The following is a 24,367-nucleotide window of genomic DNA, read 5'->3' as shown; positions in this document are numbered from 1 at the left end:
AAAGCTAGAAAAAAAGAAATGTTCAAATAAGACATGTTGTCCAAACTGTTTTGATAAATTGAATTCTGTTTGTATGAAAATCAAAATAACCAGATTCGTTTGCTGCCACCAACTTTTCAAGGAGCAAAGTATTTGTCATCGATTAGTTTCGTCCTCCCCCGCTGGCTTGTGATGCAGCCACATGCCAGCATCACATGAATCTGATTATCCTTCTAATTCTGCACCACTCAAACAGAGCTGTCCTTCTCACCAGTCCAGTGTGATCAGGGCCCATGTGGCTGCCCTGCACTTCTCCTCCCAACTTTTCAGCTTCTTTTTCTCCCCCTCTGTTGTGGAAGGTCGCTGAACAGGAGGAAAACAAAACGGTAAGAAATGCTCTGGCTCTCACAGTAGAAATGTCAGGCAGCAGGTTGTTGTATCTGGAGATTTCTAGTGAATCATTTGTGTGTATGTTTCCTCCCTGAGGGAATATGAAGCCTCGACGCACTGTCGTCTTACTTCTTGTTCTGCCCTTTTTCTTCAGGAGTAAATGGAAGAGCCTCAACTTTAGTTCCAGTTTGTGTTGTGTATTCTACTGACGGTCACCACAACCTGAATAATCACAAACCCAGCTAAACTTCCATTGCTTTCCCTGTGTCAACGCAGCTGCAGGAATGGAAAGAGGAATTGTGGTACGTTCAACACAAAGCCCACATTCATCAAAAAATACAATTCAGCAATTATGGTCGCGTCTTTATATTTTGTGGCTCGTTTATCTACAGGAATTCTTCAGCTGTTATGCAAGTAGCTGTTGTAAGAGGATAGCGTACTAGCTGTTGTCTCATATCCTTATTTCTACAAACAATGAAAGTGTTGTAATATTCTGTAATGGACTTAATTCAATTTAAGTCAAACAAGAGCAAGAAGTTGCCAATTTAGTTTGCATGTTTTTAAGGTTCTAGCATATCAGGTATGTAAGTAAGTATTAAGTAAGTACGTATTAAAACTAAATTTCCATAAGTAGACCTTGCACTTGAAAAAGAGAACTCTACTTGGTGACACACAAAAGAATGAAGTGAAACTTTTTGTGTTATCAGTAACTACTTCTTCCTGTGAAATATCAGATCATAGATATCCTTTCCGTGTTTAAAAAATAACTGTATTGTATTTGTCTGATCCCTGTGAAATGTTTTAAATCACCGACCTCACATGTAGATAAAAGACGACTGGGCCGGGCACAGTCTGGACCTGTTCACCTACCCACAGCACTACCACGATGACATAGAGAGCATTTACATCCCACATGGGGTCATCATGAACAGGTAAAAACACACATCCAAGGAAAGGGAGAGTTCTTCATCATTTCCCCTGCAGGTCATTGATGTAACGTCTCCCATAGGGTGGAGCGTCTGGCCCACTATATCAAGGACGACTTCGGGGACGGCAACATAATGGTGCTGTGCGTCCTGAAGGGAGGATACAAGTTCTGTGTCGATCTGGTGGAGTTCCTCAAAATTCTTGGCCGCAACTCGAACAAGTACCTGGAGACCCGGGTGGAGTTTATTCGTCTGAAGAGCTACCTGGTAGGAGAAGTGCATGATGCATGAAAACAAGTCACAGCAGAAGTCACATTTTCCTCAAGTGGCAAATCTCTGTAAACAACTCCCTCATCTGCTCAAACACTGAAGGGAAGCATCTTGTTTTCTTATAGATAAGATAAAATAAGATACGACTTTAATAATCCCCAAGACAAGTATTAGAGTATTAAGAAAATGGTCTTTCTTGTAAAAGAGATATAAATAAACCAACAAAAAAAAATGACAGATAGATTCTGAGCTTGAATACATTCTCATATACAAATCATGTAATAATATATAAATCACATCTTAATCATTAATCAAAATAATCCTGGAGTACAGTCCTACATTTGTGCACCAAAGTAAATCTGACCATCTCTTCTGTAGCTCAGGGATGTGTGTCACTTTAAGCCTGGCCACTAGATGTCACTGTTGTTCATGTTAAGTGATGAATCACCACACTCAGGCAGGACACTTCTCACCTCAGGTCAAGAAAACAGCTTCCTCACACCTGGAATGTGTAAACTGAGGAGTTGACTGCAGGGATGATAGATATAATTCTGCATCACTCTTCCACACCGACACTTGTTAGATAGAGTATTTTGGCAGAGACACGTTTAACAGGATCTGATTTATATTTCTCTGCATGTGGTCACATTCCTGCTCTGCTAATGCAGCTCGGGGGAACAGTCACCATTTCAATTTTTTTTATAATTGAGTTTAAGTAGCTGCAAGAACAGCATGAATTTAATTATGGAGAGTTTAAAAAAGAATTACATAAAAATGTGTTAAAAATACAGTTGCAAAGAATAAAAACACTAAACATGTAATTTGAGAAATGTAAGAATGATCACCCATAAAAATAATAAAACCTAGAATTAGTGATGACGCAGTCGGTCTCATGGGTCACTATGGAGTCATGTGACCTGCCCCCAGGATGGGGATCTTGTCCCTGTCACAGTTTCTCTTGTGTCTGTTCTTTTAAGGATAGAAAATGTATTTTCTGAAGAAAGTGTGGTGTGATGCTGCTGTCGACAAACTTTGAATAACATTACAATTTAAATATTGTTTTTATTATTATATATTACGCTTGCACAACAATTCCATCACATTATACATTCACAGTCGTTGCAAAACCAGTGTCCCTTTGTGCATTTGTCTTGCATTAATGCAAAGTAAAGCCAAGTTATTGAGAAACACTCCAGTCGGATTCAGTTTGTCCTTAAGAAAACATATGTTCCTCCGTTTCCCAACCAGCAACCTGGCAGACGCTGTTATTGTTGATTACAGCGGATGAAAAGCAACTGTGCAGTAAAGAGTTACGACATCTCTATATGATGTTGTTGCTTCACATGAAATTCCTCTACTTCTTCTTCTTCTCCTTCGTCTTCTTCTTATTCTTCTTCTTCTTCTTCGTCTTCTTCCCAGAATGACCAATCCACAGAGGACCTGCACATCATAGGAAGCAGAGATCTGTCGTTCCTGCGTGGAAAGGTGTGTGTACATTACAATTAAACACGTCAACGCAGCCCTAACCCAAGAATGTTACAGTGATCCAGAGAGGTCCAGGCTCCACAACTTAAGAATACCCATGTGAATATACACAACTCATACAACGCAACCAAGTACTCACAATCAAATACTCACAACACATTCTACTACTCTCAATGCAACCAAATAATCGCATCAAAACCAATACTCACAACCAAATACTGTCAACCAAATACCACAAAACAATCAAATACTCACAAAACGACCAACTGTCCCCCCCACAATATGACCAAAAACTCACAATGCAACCAAATACTCACAACAGAAGTATTCGGTGAGTATTTAGTATTTGATTGTGAGTTCTGACTGTATTTGACTGTTGACCTCTCAGGACCACAGCAGAATAAACCTTATCTGAGTTTTCCTTTAAGAATATATTGAATATGCCAATAATTCAAGGACAGGAAATTACTTTAATCTGTTCCTATAACTCTCTTGAATAGGTTTTTACAGCCCAACACTTGCCCTTAAAGCAACACACACATTCCTATATTTCAACATTTAGAGTAGTTTTGGACCAATCATCGTCTCTGTGTGCGACTCACAGGAGTCTGACTTTGTTAAAGTGGTTTGCCCTTCGCCAGCGTCGCCATGAATCAGACACATCAGGAAAACAAATGTTCCCACGAGGCAGATTTACTGACTGTTCATCCCTGCTCGGCTCTGGAGGGGAGGACACCGGCATCGTGAGGAATCATCCCTCCTCACTGCATCCTCCTCCGAGATAGTTCAAGAACTTCACTTTACTCTGCTGATTTAATGCCCACACGCACTCGCTTTAAAACCAAGCTAATGTGGAATTCTCTTAAGTGAAAAGGGAAAAAAAACGAGGCTGGAACAGAAAACATGAATCACTCCGGTTCGTCTGCGTCACTCAGGTCGCCTCTCCCGTCACGATCCCTCACTCTGATGGAAATATTGAACACGAACCTCCCACTTAGTCCCTTATAATATCACAGAACTCTTTATTAGTCACCTGGGTTTTGTGGGGCCTGATGAGGTTGAGTCATACGAGCGCAGCTCAACGATGGAGAAGCAGCAACAGCAAAGAAACAGTAAATGTTAACTTGAAGGTGACAGGAGCTCCTGTAGTTTCCACCAGTTGAATCAAACAGCTCCAGTGTCTTAAGCCCGAGGTTTACTGTTCTAATCTGAGAAGTTTGATTTAAAATCTAACTCAAACATGGTGTGTGTCACCTGAAGACACAATCAGAGGCTTTGGCACGTGGATAAAATATTGGTTCCTAAACCATCTGTCCTATAATTTCACTCTAAACGATATTTAGCCACGCTATCTCAGCTCAGTCTGTCCAACGGCTCGTCGACATATAGCTGTGGCGGTCTTTTATCTATTTATCTGGCTAATAGATATACAGAGACAGAGAGTGAGACAGATAGATAGAAAGATCGGACAGGAATATGTGAATTTAAATGTGGTTTCGTAACTGCCTTGGCAGAAGTACACTCGCTCTGAAGATGAGGTACAGAAAAGACACAAAAGTCATAATCTAATAATCCCATGAGAGTTAAAAACAAAAAATCCCAAAGAAATGATGCAGAGCAGAATCAAATATCTGCCAATGGACAGTTGTGGTCCAGCTGGCTCCAGGTTGTGTTTACACTTTGAAGCACGCACCATGACAGGTTAGTTACGTTTGAGTTTCCATCTTGTCTTACAGGACCCCGGCTACTTTCTCTGAGTGTTATGTAACAGGGTTCAGGTGGAGCTCGGGAACATTGGCCGGTCGCCTGCATTCTCTCCAGTCGCTCCCCCGAACCATAGATACTCTCCAGTGGTCGAAACAAAGAGCCGCTCGCACTCGGCCAAAAGGAACAAGGAGTCACTTGAAACCTGGAGAGAAAGTGTGCAACACCCGGACACTCTAAGTGACTTTATACTCACTTTAGGCACAGATTGTCCATTATGGAGGAGGACAGAATGAGTCTGGGGCTTTGTAAAGGCGTTTGAGATACTGCTAACATTGCTGCCGTAGATACCGTCTCTAAGAAATGTAAAATTTGGACAAACAACCAGCCTTTATTTTGACTTTACTGGAACCTTGTTAGAACTCAGAGGTCTCGATGTACTAATGTGTGTCTGTTTTTCTTTTTGCATGTAACCAAGTGTGTGCTGATTGTTGAGGTGAGTGGCTGATACTTTTTCTTTTAGACTTAAAGTAAAGATGGACGACACAACCGTTTCCAAAAAGTGAAGCCAAATCATCTCAATGGCTTTGATGGCTGGTTGCAGTATATGGAACCATGTCTCCTCCATGTTAGCAGATGGGAAATTAATAAAACTTAAAAGTCACAGCTGGAGAGGCGTCATTCATCTTTATATACAGTCTTAGTTTAACATTTAAAAAAATCCACCTTGTTTGATGCCTTGACAATTCAGTTTTAACTTCTTTCAGTGTTTTATTGATTAGAAGACAAAGTGCTCACGTCTCTTTTGCTTTTTATTTACACTTTAATTAAAAACTCATTGCTGTAAGTCAGAGAAACTTGTTTTGTGTATAGAAAATCAACATATATGAAATAAAAAGTAAAGTAAATAGGAATAGTACTCGAGAAAAAGATCAAAACATCTCTCTATCACTTTTCCCCTCTCTGAAAGCATCCGGCCCTCAAATGTCCCCTGTCCCTCCGTCCTCATCTCTCCTCCCTTCCTTTGCTCTTCCCTTCCCTCAGGCCATAGTTGACACAGGAAAGACCATGAAGGCCCTTCTGAAGCATGTGGAGACCTTTGAACCCAAGATGGTCAAGGTTGCAGGGTGAGCCCGTCATTCGATCGTCTGTGTTTTGTCCCCCCCCAACTAGTGGAAAAGCCGAGCGTGTGACGAGCACAAGAAGAAGGTATCACTCGCCCACAGTCGCTATCTCTCGTGCATGGGCAGTTCCCTTTGTGTTCCGAAGATCACACACACGAGATAAACCTCTTTCCTCCCTGATGGCTTGTGTTGAAAGTTATTTCCTTTTTTTTAAAACACTGTGTTAAGCTGTTTGAGTGTTGGCCTGTTACATATATGTAAGTTTCCTCTCTGGAATGGGGCGTGTGTTTGTTGAAGTGATGATAACTAATAACAGTACTCGATATAAGTAATTATTCATCTTAATACCTTGTTGTGCTTCAACTTTTAATGCAACGTGTGTTTTAGTTTGCTGGTGAAGAGGGTCCCCAACATGGCTGAACATCTGACCGACTGTAAGTACTCGTGAATTCAAAACTATTGTTGGTTTGTATCGTCTGCTATGAAAGTTATATTTTCATTTCTGTCTGTTTGTCTGACTCATAGTCTGTATACTGGTCTGACTACAAGCAGGATTATGCAAAAACTACTCAACTGGAGCTGATTCAATTAAGGGGGAAGATCTTGGAATGGTCATTTGGATCTTCACCAAATTTCACAGAATTATCAGGGCCCCAAAAGATGCCAGATTTGTTTCATCAAGATCCATGATTTGTTCTCTGATAAATCAACAAACATATTGAAATGGCCTATCTCCAAAGATAAGAGTGAAAATGATATGTCTGCATCTGCCCCGGGATCCGGATCTGCACCGAAAAGTTACTGGCTTCTTCCCTGACCCATACAGCATCTATCCACCAAGTTCTTTTGTAATGTGTCCTGTAGTTTAATCCTGCTCACTTATTAACATTCCTGTCTGCATTTGCTCTGATAGATGTTGGATTCGAAATCCCCAACCGCTTTGTTGTCGGTTATGCCCTGGACTACAATGAATACTTCCGTGACCTGAATGTAAGTGAGTGGGGCGACTGACACGGCCGCACGCCGCACACGAGCTTTAGAGAAGCTGAGAGAAAGGGATGAAAGAGACGGGATGGGAGAGGAAACTGCTGCAAATCAAAGAGACGTCCGCTGCCCTCAAAATCTAGACTCATCCAGAGAATCCTCCCTGTGTTAGGAGACTTTAGATGTCACTTATCCCTGAGTGTGAGGCGGCTTAACCCCCTCGCGCTTCCGAATATGGTCACTATTGGTTGATGGAGCTGGAAAAAATGCAAAAATCAAGGCATCAAAATAATGTCAAATACTCGTTTTTGGATTGTAAAGTCTCGGAATTCAAATTTAAAAAACTTAAATTTGTCCAATATTGCGTCCTGATCACATCTCTCATCTCCTTTTTCATCTGTAGAACTATTATATTTTGTGCTACTTCCCTCTTACTCTTTCTGCACAACTCGGGTCAGAAGTGCAATCATTCCTGTTTTCCTTGTCACCCCCCCGACCCCCTGACAGTTAATTTCACACCAGATTTCTCAATCCCTGAATTTAGTCAGAACAAATCCATGTGAGCTTCGTCATTTTTATTTCTGCAAAGACGTGGCCTCAAATTTACCTCTGACTCACGTTAAACACTTACCCCACTCTGACTCCCCTAGCTTTGGTTGTGTGTGTGGTGCTGCACGTACCCTATGTACTGTATTATTGTGTGTGTGGGTCCTGTGTATGTTTGGGGGGGGGGGGGGGGGGGGTGTTATTCATTACGAGGGTTTGAAACAGGGTGACGTGTGGAATGCAGAGGTTAGGATCTCATTATCAGGGAGATTTGAAGCTTCCCCCTCTTATCTGTCCTTATCCTGCAGGAGAAATATGAGTTGAACCCCCGGGACGCCCAAAGTCAGATTCATGAACGTGTCATATCTTTGTAGATTACCTTCAAATCACTGCAATCCTCTCTATATGGCACATTATGCTGGAATGTCCCATACGGAGCGGTGATCTTAAACACACATTGTGCCATCATCAGATTCAATATTCATGGACACGATTAAAACTGTTAATTTAACACGAAATAACACAAGATAATTCCCTCTTTCTCCCACCTCTTTCTTTTTCAGCACATCTGTGTTATCAGCAAGACCGGAAAGATGAAGTACAAAGTTTGAGAAGAATTCAAACCACGAATTGTGCCCAGATTTTACACAGCGGCACAAAACTATGTGTACTTCTTTGTAACTTGTATGTTTTAAAAAGTTGCTCAAAGCCGCTCATCCAAATCTGTTGGAATGACTTCGTGACATAGCTTTTAAATTAAAAACGATATGTTCCACGTGATGTCGTGTTGCCTCGTCCACCCTTTGGGATAAATGAGAGAAAGAAGCGCCGCCCACCAGGAGAGGACGTTGGTGACAGATGGAGCGAGCTTATGGACGCTGGCATGGCTGTGCCCGGACACCGCCCACCTCTGACTCATGGAAAACACACAGTGGGCGCAGCAGCCAGGCCGACCGGCGTCTCCACACTGACATTTGTTTTCCAGCCTGAACCGGGCTCTGCTGCAGACGGGAAATAATAACACAACAATTCACCAAGCTAAACCAAAATTGGTGATGTGTAAGTGCTTGTGTACCAAATTCCACTCCCATAGTTTGTCAGTAAAACTCTCTTTGTGTATTTTATGCCACATGTTGAGTATAATGTTTTTCACCCACATTAACTGAGCTGCCACAAGCGACTTCAACTTTTTTCAGACACAAAATTCTGGAAATATATCAGGAGCAGCTGATCCAGACTCAAACTCGTTCTCACACACAGGCCCTCCGGAAAATCTCTGGAAAATAACCAGAGTTGATTAATGTGCAGAGATAGACACTAGAAAGCTGTTTTTTAAATTCATACTAAGGGCGGAAAGTTTCTATGTGATCAACTGGTTTGGAACAGTAATGTTCACAATGCAATTACACATGTCTGATATGGAGAATGGTCTATTAAGAGATGTTGAAGACATGTTGGGGGGAGCTTTAATGGCAGCAAAACCTTTGAAATGTAAAAATGTATTAATTGTTCTTTCATCATAAATTCCTCAATTAACGTTGAGGAAAACAATCTCTTTATTCCACCAGTTCGTACATAAACAAACATTAAGGCCTGTTGTGTTTTCATAAGGTTATTACTGCAACAATTAAGCTCTTGGTGCTTGACCTCTGGGGGAGAGTGCTGCAGTGTGAAGGCTAGAAATCAAAATACCTGCAGACTGGAGCACAAACATACACATTTGAAACACACACACACACTCTGAGGTATTTTCTGTGTTCTGTTGCCATCATCCGTGTGACTGAGAGAATCAATTGTGCGTGTCGACAAACAGAGCCGAACAAGCTTCACTTCACCCAGTGTGCACTCGGGGAGTGTTATCATGTGGCTACGCGCTCTTTACTCTAAACCACCTGAAACTCCAAACACGTAACATGACGGGCGGCCATGAGCATATGGAGGAGTTATTATGATTATTCTGATTTGTAATCATCATGGGATATAACATCTCAACGGAAATATGGTGAAGTTATCTGGGTCAAGCACTTAACCTGTGTACTTGTCACCGCTCCATGTAAACTAACGTCCCCAGATTCAAAAAGTCTAAAACCGTAGGATCATATATTATCACATTTTGGTTGTTCCAGACATTTTTATTTCCAAAACTGAAACTATAGCTACCGCATGTTTTTCCCGCCTGACTTTTTACAAGCTCGTTCCGAAAGGTAATGGTCCAGCACCGGTGGCAAGGCCTCTCCCAGTGAAATGACCTGGTAAATGAGTTGCTGTGTGGACAATACCAGTGGCTGCAGAACAAAAGAGAGATCTGGGAGGTTTGTGCTTTCAGAACGCTCTCAGGTTTCACATCTGTGGCGGTAAACAACACCTCCGCCAACACGTCCAGAGGAACCCTGCGCTCAGTCGGGGTTTATCGCTCGGCCTTGACCCTTAAGGGGCAGAGCAAGGAGATAAGGAAGACGAAAAAGACGCACAACAAATTACACAGCGTTTTAGTTGTGTGCTATCTGTTGATCGGGAGCCACAAAGACCCCTGTTGTTCCTGCGGCTGCAGCCCCATGTGTCCTTATCATAAAACATCAGCACTTGGCAGTAGTGGTTAACTTATCCCAGCGCTAATGCCACCCGCATGGCCCTGGGAACCCGGGGGCCATTGTCCTTCACCTTGAGGCAGGGTTTGTTGAAAGCAAGATGGGACAAAAAGCCTGGCGGTTTTCACATGCTGCGGCTTTGTAGTGTTCCGTCGAGGGAACAGAGGAAGGGGCCAGTCCAGGAAAGTAGGCTGCAGGTAAACTGCGCCAGGCACAAAGGGAACAAAACGGGAATTGTACATTTGAATGGCCACACATCCATGCGTTTGACACATGAAGCCAGTGGCTGGAGACGGGGGCGATAGGATTAGATGTCACATCACCAGCTCCACAGAAAGAGAGCGTGTTTCTCAAAACCAGCTGTTTTATAGTTTCACCTGTAGATTCAGACATTTCTTATTGTCTTAAAGGTTTAGTATGAAAGATGTAGTTGTCATCGGTGGAGTTTTGTATTTAACACACAAGCATGAGCAATAAAGATAATATGTCAATTTCCTCAAAATGTCAAACTTTTTGTTTGTGCTTCTGCTGAATTTTAATCTGAATTTAACTACCAGTCACAAAGAGATTACACTTCATTCCAAGTTTGGAACTGAATGAAAACTGCTTCACTGACACATCTTCGGTCCCAAATAGAAAGAACATCCTCTCTGGCGTTCATTGTGTTCCAGTTATAGACCGGCTGGCCAGAGGGTTTGATGGATTGACTGCTGCTGGGTTTCATCCAGTCATCAAACTCTGTGCCAGGTCCACTTACACAACCTGGAGCGGGTCGTGATCCTCATCCTCTTAAACTCTCAAGCTCAACTACGGCTTAAAGAAGAACCTGATGAATAAAGCTGTATGTACGTGGCGTGTGATGGATGTCGTCTAGTCTGTGTGGACGAAGGAACCGGTTTCACTCACTTTGCATTCTGTGCTGCGGAGTCATTTCCACCTGTCCTAATCCCGACGCTGCCGGGCTTTGAACTTGGGCTTCATGTGACGTCCTAATCCAGCCAAACATTTAGCTGCCACGAGACTGTTTGTAATCTCTCTCCCCTGAATGTTAGGGGTCTATCTGATTCTGCCGTCACTCATTTGGTGTAAAGGAATCAGCAGTCGTATTCAAACAAATGCTTTAGCAGAGCGTTCTGCAGAGGCGACTGAAATAAGGTCAAAAAGTGAAATTATATAAGTGTGCTGTTGCTGCTCACCATTCATTCATCTAAACCCCTCTGTCCTCACTTTGCCATTCATAAAAACAACAAAGTGCTTGCTTGGTAAAACTTTTTAATAGTTCCCTTGTGGGTTTTCATACACATATACAGATAATGGGCTGTAGGTGGGAGAAAACAAGAAGAAACTTCATTCCTCTGCAGAGTTTAGTCTCTGATTCACTCGCTGTCAAATCAATACATTCCTCTTGCTGCATTATTAATGTAGTATGAGTTTAATAAACACATTTCAGCAGATGAATAAGAACCCGGTGTTTACCGTCACATAACGCAGAGTCCCACTTACATCAGTTTAAGTTGGCCTTTGTCTGGATGAGGGTGCACCAGTTCTTTAGACAATAGCGCCTCTCTGAAACCAGGGAAACCTCGCCACAGTGTGGGTCAGAGGAGTCCCATTGTCCTATCTTCCATTGTGCCGCTGGAGGAGCCTGCAAACAGAAAACTGTCAGCCTTTGTCTTTCTGCACATCAGCTGTGTGGCCCTCTTTTTTTTCCTGTGAGTCCCATGTGGCCGCCATGCCCTACATGTCCCCGTAATAAAGTTAGGGACAGTTGATAATGGCTGGGCAAATATGTTCCACTGGTTGAGCGTTAGGAAACTGGAGAGCTCAGCACATGTGTGTGTATGGGGCCTCGGGCTTCTGCCCCGTCAGTTAGTGATGTTCCCGGGATTTCAGTTGCTCACTTTAAAAAGGACTGAAAGGCTTAATGACAGAGTGGGAGAGCAAAGTGTTTATGAGCCGATGGCTGTTTATTCAAATGTGTTCAGAGGGCACGTGTCACTCCAGTAAACAAGTTAGATAATCGGAAAAATATAACTTATGTGGAGGCGTATGAAAACTTTTATAGTATCAAAAGTAGAAATACACATTGTACTGAATTGTCGCTTATATGTATTTCTCTCTCTCGCTCTCTCTCTCGCTCTCTTTCTATATATGTATCTTATCTCTCTCTCTCTGTCTCTATCTCTCTCAAAATATATGTATATTATGTCTCTCTCTCTCTTTGTCTCTATCATCTCTGTCTCTATCTATATGTATCTAATCTCTCTCTCTCTCTCTCTATATATATATATATTTATATCTTATCTCTCTATATATATATATATATGTATCTATTCATATCTTTCAATCTATCGATCTATCTATCTATCTATCTATCTATCTATCTATCTATCTATCTATCTATGGACCAGCTTGCACTCTATTGGAACTGTTATGTAACAACACCTCCAATTGGCCCGCTTCAAAATTCCAAATTTAAACCGACCGTCTGATTGGCCGCCGCCCTGCGAGTGGGTGGAGTCTGTGGGCGTGGTCGGGGCAGGAGTCGGGAGCCTGTCCCCAGACCGTCGCGCCGCCAACAGGAGAACACGCACGACTGCACGCGACTTTCTGCGCGTTCGCTCGCATTCGCACTGGGGTTTTTTTTGCTTCGAGCCGCGGCACTGGGATGAAGGGGAATGAATGAAGGCGGGAGGCTGGACCGTCGTCGGCTCTCCCCGGCGGAGGAACGCGCGCTGGAGGGCGGTTACCGGGTGTTTTTTCCTGGGTGTTCTTCGTCCGTCTAACAGGTAGCGAGCTCCGCAGCCCCGGGAGCGAGGAGCGCGAGCGTCCCGCTTTCTAATCTCCTCTGACAGGCTGCGTTCCCACCCCAGCTCCGGGTCCACGGGAGGATTCGAACCCACACACACACACACACCAGCTCCTCACTCGAAACATGGACGACGTGTTGGCTTTGTCCGGGATTCGAACAGGTAAGGGTTCTTCTTCTGGTTCTCTCCTAGCAGCAACCTGTCGTGGATCTGTCAACAGCAGCCGAGGCTCCGTAGTAACGGACTCGAGGGGATTGTCCCTGTTAAAGCCGCTGGAGGAATAAACCTCATGACGCGCGGGTGTGTGTTTCTGCAGACACCGCAGTGCTTTCTCCCTCCTCACACCGAGAACAGCCTGGATTCACATGCATGTGAGCAAACACACGTAGGAAGGTGTCTCTGTGGAGGGGGACACCCTCAACCAGCAGCGATCCACCTGCTGGGCCAGCTCCTTCTCATCCACACGCACCAGTAACTGCTCTGGGACATACACAGGAAGCTGAAACCCATGCTGCATTGGAAAAGAACTACAATATATAATATTTAAAAGTTATAGTTGACCCTTGTGTGGGTGTGTGTGTGTGTGTGTTACAGAAACCATCAATAGGACTCATACACAAGGGCAATGCAAGAGAACAAACCCAACAGACTGGTTATCAAGTCCTATGTGTTGGAACTTTTTAATATTTATATATTTGGTTATGTGTGAAGATACCCGCAAACCTACAGAAGCTGTTAAACGATATCAAATGACCCGGAATGTAGAAAAGTACATTATGTGTTTTTATGTATAAACAGTGGTATTGATTCAAAATCAATTACTGATCAATATGAAATCAGAACGGATCTATGTGTATGTTATTCATTTGAAAGGGCAGGTCATTTAAAATATTTTTCTTCTGCCTGCTCTTATTCCTAACTCTATTGTTTAGTAGTACAATTGTTATTGCAATAGTAACTCAAATATTTCCATGTTCTCTCAATGTTGACCTCAGTTTGATTGGTTTTGATTGCCCCTTCCACTAAATTCAAAATGTAAAAAGACCTTTTTCATACTTGTAGATTTCCAGTATAACCATTCATGTAGAAGTGGCCTAGTTAAGATGTTCTCGTGTCCTTGAGTGACCAGGTTCATCATAACTTTATAAACCTGCAGCTTTGATGTGACATTTATTGTAGCTGTAGTATTTTCAAAAGTTCATTTTAGGGCGTGAGTTTAGGTCTGAGAAGTGCATGATTGTGTATCTATCTTTGGTGTTAACGTTTCTTTATTTGTCCATTTTATGTCCAGGTTTCCACGGCTGACGGACATGAAGAAAGAGGACGCTGTGGATTAAGATTTTTCATCTTTTTTCTTTGTTTTTGTTTCTGGACTTCATCATCCTCACCTCAATGTGGGCTCTAAAGGACTTCTTCCTCCTCTGTGGTTTGAAATGAAATGATGGCAGCCCGTTGGAGTGATTCACCACCGGCCAATGAGGAGAGCAAACAACACAAAGCCGTAACTTCGTCTTGTGAGGTAAGACTTTGGATGCAGATGTGTCTCGAACCCCCTGGCTCGAGACACACAGCTCTCGTTGCGTGTCTTTGCAGAAAGTGAGAAGTTGATAACTTTTCTGGTACTTCTCCTTCGGGTAATTTAAAGTTGCACTTCAGCATAATCTAAAAAAAATGGACAAAGTTGTCCTTTGTGGTGGCGACATAAGGGGAGGATGTTCTTTTATAGTGTAGAAGTAAGTTGCTGGATTCAAATATGGCCGTGAGAGGCTGGAATACGACCCTAGTCCCCGAAGGTCGACCGCTGTCATTGACCAGATCAGACTTCTGCTCATCAGGGATTGGTTTGCTCCACAGTCGCTGGACCGAAGGCTCACAAATTTTTTTTCTTTCTTACGCATTCAAAGAGATTCGTCTGATGTTACCGTCACTGTCAACACGTCCTGTTACGTTGGCATCGTTGTTTATACATCCACTAGAGGGCAGTGCAGAGTCCAGACTTTCTGACAACAACAACAATACATGTCTGCATCTTCTTGTCTCGTTGTCTCGCACAAACCTTTGGCTGCACTCCCCCCCCCAGCATTATCCTGTGGTACTGCTCCGGTCCATCTTCTACGTGCCTATCCCTAAGCTTTCAGAAGTCTCACTCCCTTTCTGAATCTAATGTTCAGCACAAATGAGCCTTAAGTTTTCTAGATTTTCTACTTCTGACTCCTTGTACTTTAGGCTGTGAACATTCCAATCAACACCCGTTTCTTGTTGACACATTATGTGCATTTCTTTTTACTAGATTGGAAGATCTATTTTTGACACAGTGTGAGCTTTGTGCGACTTTCCTGCTGAGCCTGTTGCTCGCATGTGGATTCACTGGTAATAACTTTCACCTGTACAGATGAGAAGGATCCACGAGTCCTACTTATCGACTGTAACTTCATCAGCACCAGTTCAAAGGTTTTCTCACTTTTAAGGGAAATCCTTGACATACACTTGGAGAGCGAGAGGACCAGAGCGAGTGTGAGCTAAGTGTCGCAGCGAGCTGCCAGTGTTCGGGGTGACAGGGTTCATTTTTTTCCCCCACTCTGACAAACTGGTTAAGTGCACAAAGAGAGTTTTGTGCTTGCAGTGTTAATCTTACTGGGTGTTGTGCAGGTCTGCATGCCAAACACTGATAAATGGCACATTGTAGAGCTCATCCTTTGCCTCTTACGCACGCTGGGTGTTACATCAGCAAATCATCATCATCATCATCAGAGACTCCGGCTTGGCTAGGTACATGTCATAACAGCAGTGCAGCGGTTGGCGTGTTCTGGATTAATCCATCATTAGAGAAAATGGCAACAGGGCTGTCTGTGCGCTTCTAATCCTCTTACTATGTCAGAACTAGCCACGGGATGGACGACATAAATCTTTGGGAATAGAGTGAGGCGGTGTGAGAACGGTGCCAGAGTTTATGAAAAGGTTGATGGGTGCTTAGAGCGGAGGTGTCTGCAGAGGTTGTGTGTTGGAAATACATCATAAGTAGAAGCTCCTGTTTGTCGGAGCTAGTGAGAAGAGCATTCTGTTGTCCCTGTCCTGACTCCTGATTGAGCAGATTAGAGAGAATCAATGAGATAAAGGAGTTATCATGAATCAATAAGACGTTTTTTTCTTCTCCTCACTCTGGCAGCTGTAAGTGTCGGCGCGGTGCTGGTTTCCTCGCATCTGTTTCTTTCCCAATCAATGTTTCCCATAACATCACCTGACTTCCCATCACTGATTAAAACTACAAACACCACAGACTGAAGAGCTCCCAGATGTAGAGCAGAAGCATCAAACATCCATCAGCTCCGTCTCCACTAACTTCTCCGACCCCGACACTCTCCAGCTTCAGAGCTAAACCCACAGCTTACGTTTTACTGGTTTTAAATGGTCCCTGTCACTCTAAGGATGTTTTTTGCAGCTTAATGCAAATCACTCAAATGAGTGATTTGAATTTGCTTGACAAATCAGAGAACCACATCTGTATATCTCTGCAGAATACGTGAGTCACCTGTGAGTCAGTGTGCCAATATTTAGCCTGAGATTTTTCGCCGCCTGAGGCTCGACAGAGGAGGGAAGCAGGTGTTTTTTATCTACCTGATGCCTCCTACAACACAAACACGAAACTTGCCAACTTTCAAGCTTCGCTGCTCAGGATCTGCTGATGGGAGCTGAGACCGCAGGCGGGATGGGGCTCCCCTCTCCTCCTCCTCCTCTCACTCCCCTGCTTCTTTCTGGCTTGCTAATGAGGGATACTACAAGCAGTGGGCTCTCTAATATTACCCCCCCACACACACATACACCTCCCCAGACACACATGCTGCTACTGTCAGAGCTAGGTTGGCAACGGGCGGGTAATTTAGGCACAGCTGCCCCAGTCGTTAAAGAGAAAAACACCCCACGTGTACAACGTCTGCCTCCCTCTCTCCTGGCCTCATTCACACTGTCACTCTGACTATAGCAGGGCAGCTATGGAGCAGCTGAGGTCTTCAGTTCTGCCCATATTAGGAAAACACTATTGACAAAAGATTGATGAACAAAGTGAGTTTCTTGTTAGAATAAAGGCAGCGACTAACGGTTATTTCCCGTGTTTATTAAACTGTAAATGAGTCTACAAACTGTCAAAATAATGCTGTTTATTTATGTCCAGGCTATGTTGACATCATTATTAGATGGTGTATTATCTTACATATCAAATGCATGATATCTGCAAAATTGATAAACTGATTTTTTTTTTACAGTTTTGATTGAAAGATTAAATTTTAATCAACATAGTGGTTTCCTATGAGAATGAAACATATGAGACTGTGATTTTATCTTATTCTACCGTCTTGAGTGGTAAACAATCAATCAAAATCGCACTTCTCTTCTGCTGGTTCTCTTTCTCTTCCTCATATCCTTTTTTCAATCTTTACTTTCAAATCGATATTTGGCACAACATGAAAGAACAAATCAGACAGATGAAAGGAAGGCTGAAGCAGTAAAGACGAAACCCGGTTGTGAACCCCTCTCTCCAGCAGGTATTGATCCCTACCATCATTCATGTGGTGGAGCACGACATCAATGGCGGTGCTCTGACTGCTGGTGATGCTCTCAGCTTTGCTCTAAATATAGCCCCTCCCAGCGCCATAACACCCCCCCCGCACACACACTAAGCAACATGCTTGTCTTTCACCCGTCCTCTATTCCCGCGTGTTTTTAGCAGGGCTATATTTATCCCATGGAAAGATGAATGCTCTGTGTGTGAGTGGAGAGAGAGAGAGAGGAGAGAGAGAGAGAGAGAGAGGGAGGGAAAAAATAATCACTGTCCTGGAATTGCTGTTCGTTCTCTCCAGAAATCCCCGGATGTGTGAACGTTGGTCAGGACAGTATCATTACGCCAGGCTGGGAATGCGACAGTGGCCAGTTTGAGCCTTAAGATTAAATCTTTCCACATACGTGCGGCAGCTGCACACATTTAGCATCGAAAGAAAAACGGAAATTTCCAGTGTTTGCCACCGAGCTCTAATTAAAGTCATGATGTCACTTCTTCTATTGGTGTATTTTAAGTCCTTGCAATGAAAAAAAAAAAATCTCAACAAAAACACACATAACAGCGTCTGCAGAACAAAATCTCAAGGTCATTTATCAGCGTTTAGAATCGTTCATCAGTCACAGCAGAGACAAAACGAGTTGGATTTGCATACATTTGCAAATCTAATGCGTCTCGTGCAAAAGTGGTTCTTTTCATATTCGGCAAACAAACACTGACCTGGACGTGAACTGACTGCTGTTTTAGAACAAACACTGAGAGAGAGAGAGAGAGAGAGAAGAGAGAGAGAGAGAGAGAGAAGAGAGAGAAGTGAGAGAGAGAGAGAGAGAGAGAGAGAGAGAGAGAGAGAGAGAGAGTGAGAGAGCGAGAGAGGAGAGAGGAGAGAGAGAGAGAGAGAGAGAGAGAGAGAGAGAGAGAGAGAGACTGAGCTGAATGATACAGAAGTCTAGTGTCTCTCTCTCTCGTCTCTCTCGTCTCTCTCTCTCTCTCTCTCTCTCTCTCTCTCTCTCTTCCTCTCTCTGAGGGGTTTCCCCAAGTTTGGAAACACCAGATCTGCCTCACAGTTTATCGTCTATCTCAAAAGTGGACTGTGTGTTTTGGCATCTCTTATCGGAATCAAACTTCCCAGTGGCTGTAGCTATTTTTTTCCTGGAAAAGACAAAAAGGGAAACCGGTACACACGTGCTGCGTCTGACTCAAGGTCACCCAAAATGTATGTGTGTGTAATACATGTGTCGGGCAGCCTCCTTTATCTTTTCCTCTTCTGGAGGGCTGACGTTCATGCACGGCATGGCTTCCTACATGTTATCCATCAGTCGGCTTAAAGTCCATGCCGGCCCGCAGTCAGGTAACTGCATTATTCCACCGGCCCACATGCATGGATGGATATTGGATGTATGGATGTGATGTGCCGAGGGAGGGGAGGAAGCAGGAAGAGGACAGGGGGGTGAGAGTTTAACATTTTGGGGCAAATATGCCAAATCTGTTTCTTCTCCATCTTTTTGTTTGTTCGCTGTTCTGCCCAATCGACTCAATGTCACAGCCTCTTCTGCCTGGATGCCCCCGCCCCTTTTACAATAAAGAGAGGGGGGGGGCAGAAAGAAGATGGTGCACTTTAGGAGTTTGAGGGGGGGGTTGCAGATGCAGGCAGACAGGCAGAACAGAACCAGTCTAATGCTCAGTGAGGCTGAGACGCTATCTATTACACATGCCAAAGGCATCTCTGTCAACACTTGCCCCCCCATCACTGCTCTATATTTGCTCCGAGACATGACATACACGAGTCAGGGGCTTGTTGTGTGTGCGTATTGTGTGTATGTATGTGTGTGTGTGTGTGTGTGTGGAGTGCTATCAACAGCTTGGTTTGTCTGAATATTCACACTCCTCTTACATCCTGTCATATTTTACACCCTGCAGGCTCCATAAGCCACAGATTATGTAATGTGATGATGAATATATAGGACTGCAGCTATGTAGAAGTATAGAAGCAGACACGGGGCAAAGTTTGTCATATGACTGCATGTAAAGCTGCATTAAACCACATGTGCAGGAGCATTATTTGTTTTAGGGCGATCCTTGTGCAACAGGGTGTTATCAGGACATATCTTAACCTGCAGTGTGAGCGTGGGCGTTCAAGGTCTTGGCAGGAAACCACATTATTTCCTCTCTGTGTCAGTCGTGGAAATGAACAAGGGCACACTGACTGAATGAAAGAGAGCCTGCTGATGAAGGAGCGGTTTCATGAATGGGATGGCGTCCAGGCTGTTGTGACTGCTCCTGTCGTGTCTGGCAAACCGTGGAACTCAAACTTTAGCCCGAGCGCAAAGCAAGTCGTCTCTGACAGTAAATATAATCTCCCTTAATTGACTGCAACCACTTAATTACGACCTTGCAGTTGTCGCTGGAACCGCAGGCTGCATGTCATTTATTGAAACGCCAACGTGCTGTCAACTGGATGAATTCAGGCTTATTGGGATCAAAGAGCTCTTAAACGTGGTTTAACATGGATTTCAGATTGTAGGTGTTTAACTGATTTTCAGAGCTAAAAAAGAAAGTTGACAAATTAGAGTATAAAAAAAAGTTATCACACAAACAATAGCAAAAATATTTCACTCCTAAAATGGTAAAGTACTTGCCTTGTTACTTACAGCTGTGTTAATTCATTCTCAAATCATATTCCAAACAACAACTGAGGGCTACTTGTCAAACTCTAATGGATCAGGTTGTCGACTACAATGTGTAATAACTTCTTCCTGAATTTAATATCCATTAACTCCTCTCAGTAAATTTCACAGGACTTCCACAGTATTATATTTCTCTGCCTGGCGTCCTCATGCATTTTCAATGAGGGATGTGATGTAACCTTAACATCCATTAAAACACGCCTGTGCTCTCTGTTGTTCTGACTACTTTAAGATGGTGTGTGTCACTGACTGTGCATGTGTGTATGTGTCCAGAGAGCGGCATTGGATCCATAACTCAGAATTGATTTGATTGTTTTAGCTTCAGGGTGGGGGTGGGGCTCGTGCTTTTACTCTTTACTGGTCTGTTCCTGGCCTGTGGTGGAGGGAGTGTTTGTACACGTGATGCCACAGTGGTTTGCTGTTTATTTACACATTTGTTATCTTATTAATTCATGAATTTATTCTTAAGTTACCCCAATTGTTAATCATTTTGGACCATCATCCTGTATTTTCTGATATCTTACATTTTCCTGGCCTAGATAAGTGTAACTGATCTTGGTACAAGATTAGCTCTTGTTATATCATAATCTTACATGTCATTATTTCTTTAATGTGAGAGCAAAGTTTTCTGGTTTTCTCCCAGAAACCCGGTAGTTTGAGAGGAACCACATTCTCCAGTAAACCTTATCCACTGGAGTTCTGGCCTCGAGGTTACAGAAAGCACAGAGGCTGTGTGTTGACAATGGTCAGCACTAGGTGGTTTTAAGAGTTATGAGGTGCAAGCAGAGGAAAGCATTGAGATCACCTCCCCAACTGGTCTTTGGATAGTGTGTCATGGGGCCCGGGGTCGTCCTGTCTGATCACTGACAGTGGCCTGTGGGACTTGAATGACCTTTCAGACCAGACTGTGAGTGTAGCCTCCTGACCTCATGGCAGAGTCTTGTGTCTGAATGATCACTCAAGTTGTCTTTACCCTTCTCTTCGTGAAATGTGTAACTCTTATTTCTCCTTCCAAACTGTTTAAGTGTAAGATAGTGTATCCCACTAATTATCTAAACTGTGGCGGCCCATCAAATCCTCATTTGACCTGAAAAATATTTATTTGGCACTCCTCATAATTTCACAAGAGATCTCTAACTTGGTGTTTAGCTCTGTTGCTGCCTTTTGTAGCTGTGCAGCTGTACTTGTGCCACGGCATCTGCATATTCACGCTACCATCAATAAAGTTTTTACTAGCCATGCAGGCAGTCAAACCTCAGCTGTGTGTGTACCCACAAGTGGCATGCAGCTCTCTCTCACTTGAGAGAGTCTCTTTCTCAGGAACTTCCGCTACCACCAGAGATTCACACAGCTACTTTGTCTTTGTGGTTACATCCGGTGGATCCCTGGAAGACGGGAGTGTCATGTAGTACTTAGGGGTTATTATTAAATATTTATGAACATTTTAAACCCCACCTCAGGCTTATTCTCGCTGCTAATTGGTTTTGGTGTTTCTTGTATGAGCATCTCACTGATGAAGCCGCCTTAAAGCTAATGTCACAATCACAACCATCTGGACGTCATGCAGCATCAAAGGGTTGAAGGAACATAAACAATCCCAGACAACAATTAACTGGCATCCAGTAGTCTCCTAATTATCCCCTCGTGCATTTCCGGCATATTTTCCTCCCTCAAAAGTTTGATTTCTTTGACATCCTGTAGCGAGAGGAAGTCTTTAAGCGAACGTTCATTTACTTAAAGAGAGCTGACTTCCGATATGGGATTTTGCTCCGTGGTGGTGGGGGCTGCGGCACACTTCCTGTTAGTCAGCGAGTCTTCCACCTGCAAAGCAGACTGAAGATTATTTTGCAGAGTAATGAAATAAGTTGCACTGCACAGGATCCAGTCTTAAATTGCAGGATTTGTCTTGTTTGGACCTTGCACAGTCCTCTTCTCTGCAGCTCTACGCAGGACACCAAAACTCGAAGCCTGTTTGGTGTTGGGAGCTTTAAGTGAGATTTAACTTTAATGTGAGACGGCGGAGGAAGGTGCGCATTGACTCAATGATGGGACACCTTCGGCTGCTGTCGGCTGTGTCCTGAATAGTTAGGAGAAAGACGAAGGACATCACTCTCTCCCTGGCTATCTCCTGCATTGCGGCCAGATGCAAGTTGATTTAGTGTGAGTATGTGTGGTTCTGGTGTTCAGGCTGCCTCTGCCTGGTACTGCTGCAGAGTCGAGCACAGGGAGGCACAGACGCCACTCGGGACGAGACGCCATCACGAGAAGAGACAAAAATAGGGATCTGTCCCAAACTGCAGAGGCAGATGACTTTTATCGTCTTTTAAGATTCTCTTCAACCGGCCGGTCTGCATTCTGCTGCATAACCATGGAGACACCTCTGCTGCACGTCGATACCTAGGTGGACGTATTTGCACCGGAGCCTTTTTTCTGCTGCTCTCTCTCTCCTCCAGGGACAGTATTTTTAATGCTATGTATGGAATAATTCCCATGTTTTTGTGTGCAGCATAGATCATTAACATACTGTTAATGAAGCGTGACTGGGGGTGATGGCGATGGCTGACAGGATGCCCGCTGGGCTCACAGATGGACGCAGAGATGCACCCTTAGCCTTCTGCTGATCCATCTTGCCTCTGTGTGCCCTCCTCTCTGTCAAGGTGGCATCGGTGCCAGCAGGGTGCCGCCGGGCACAGCCGGGTTTAGCACACACAGCTGAGGGCCAAGCGGCTTGGATTTGTTAAGGCAAATGTAAGATGGCTCATCTTAGAGTTCTTGACTGTATGATTAACAACAACTGGAGCCTGATCTGCAATCTGTACTGCGCTTGGAATGATCAGGTCAGTTTTTCCACTATTTTTAACTTTTTGATTTGGGATTTAGCATTTATTGATGATAATAGCATGACTTGACAGGAAGCCTGGGCAGAAAGATTAATGGGGGGCATGCAACAAAGGCCCCTGATTCTCCTTACACAAAGAGTCCTTTTTCCTGGCTGGATGTTTAGCATTATCTTCTCCACCTCTTCATCTCCTCACCTTCCTCATTTTAAGAGCTAGCCTTCAGTCTCTGTCCCCTGTTGCTCCCTGGCGTTCTCCAGGCATCCCTGACATGCAGAGTATTAATAGCCAGAATTCATTCAGTTGTGTGGCGTGGAAATGGAGACCGTGGAGTGCTCGGCATGCTGACCTCTGAGTGTCCCTGCTTTTGCACACCGAGTTCCTCCTGCAGCTGTAGGTTGCTCGACTCTAAACTTGTAGGAAACGAATCTTATCGAGGGATTTAACGAGTGATTCTTGGACTTAAAACTCTTTATCTTGGCTCCAGTACACTCTCTTGAAGATATTGTCTGTAAATATAACTGCATCTGAACCAATTGAAAAAATATTTATCCACATCATATTCACATCTGTTTCAGACTTGAATCAAAGGCTACTTGGTTATATACAGTGGAAAATGTGCACTTGTAATCGGATGACATGTTAAGTTCAAGGGTGCAAAGGTCAAAGCCTTTCCATGTTGACGTATGTGCACTTGCATCCGAGCATATGAATTTGTTCCCTCTATCATACAGCTCTCTTTGTGGGGCCATCTTGTATGTGTCCATTGTCTCTACAGGCCTAGAAGTCAACTTGGCACCCTCACTAACACTTCATATCTCCAACATGGCTTTTCGGCTTTTTCACTGGATGCTCGCACAGACACCTCATTGTTTCGTGCACCACCAATACCCCCTCCCCTTTTTTTCATTTGACCATGGAATGTCTGATGTGAGGAGTAAAGAAGTCTTTCCGTGTTGAGCAATGTGGCAGCTCTGCTCTCTGGCCTGCCCCTTCCCCTAATTTAATTTTAGCAGTGCCGAAAATTGTCTGTGTCCCAAGCCGAACTGGTAGGCCTCTGTTTCCAGAGAGCCTCTGCTGTCCCCGACACTCAAAACGGCCTTTGTGCACCAGTGGCACAGCACTGAGGCTTCATGAAATATTTACAGCCCAACACCTGGTATGAGACACAGGGAGACGAGCCAGGGTGTCAACGTGACTGCCACCAATAACTACAAGGTCGCACCTCTACTAATGTGTTCATTGTTGGATCATTAGGGTTGTCATGAGGGTTGTTGGTCTAGTGATTGTTTGGAGTAGCCGACTCGGACATTCACGTTCTCACGTTCAGCCCCTGACATGCGCTGAACTCCTGAGAATCTAGTGATATTATCCGGAGTTCAGCGCATGTCTGAAGGCAGCTTTACAGTTACGATTCTGAGGAAAAAAGATTATATCATCCAGATATCTGACCAGTTCATCCCCTGCTGCCAATTCCAGCAAGTGGAATTC

At 43.8% G+C, this 24,367-nt stretch overlaps 2 protein-coding genes across 2 annotated transcripts in view; both read left to right on the top strand.

Annotated features, from left to right (window-relative positions):
• Positions 1-237: 237 nt before the first annotated feature.
• Positions 238-8,957, top strand: prtfdc1a (phosphoribosyl transferase domain containing 1a). Its single transcript, XM_062379613.1, has 10 exons — positions 238-365; positions 524-671; positions 1,195-1,301; positions 1,379-1,562; positions 2,985-3,050; positions 5,233-5,250; positions 5,799-5,881; positions 6,266-6,312; positions 6,792-6,868; positions 7,972-8,957. Exons 2-10 carry the CDS (start codon positions 654-656, stop codon positions 8,017-8,019), a joined length of 648 nt encoding a protein of 215 aa, XP_062235597.1. The 5' UTR covers positions 238-365; positions 524-653; the 3' UTR covers positions 8,020-8,957.
• Positions 8,958-12,583: 3,626 nt separating this feature from the next.
• Positions 12,584-24,367, top strand: part of LOC133932729 (rho GTPase-activating protein 21-like) — a 67,660-nt gene continuing 55,876 nt past the window's right edge. The window contains exons 1-2 of the mRNA XM_062379541.1: positions 12,584-12,968; positions 14,098-14,325. Of these exons, the coding sequence (XP_062235525.1) occupies positions 14,245-14,325 (81 nt within the window). The 5' untranslated portion in view covers positions 12,584-12,968; positions 14,098-14,244. The remainder of the gene's footprint in view (positions 12,969-14,097; positions 14,326-24,367) is intronic.

Source organism: Platichthys flesus, chromosome 21 (assembly GCF_949316205.1).
Source record: "Platichthys flesus chromosome 21, fPlaFle2.1, whole genome shotgun sequence".
Lineage (NCBI taxonomy): Eukaryota > Metazoa > Chordata > Actinopteri > Pleuronectiformes > Pleuronectidae > Platichthys > Platichthys flesus.
Note: the sequence above shows the minus strand (reverse complement) of the source record. Positions and strands in the feature narration are given on the sequence as shown.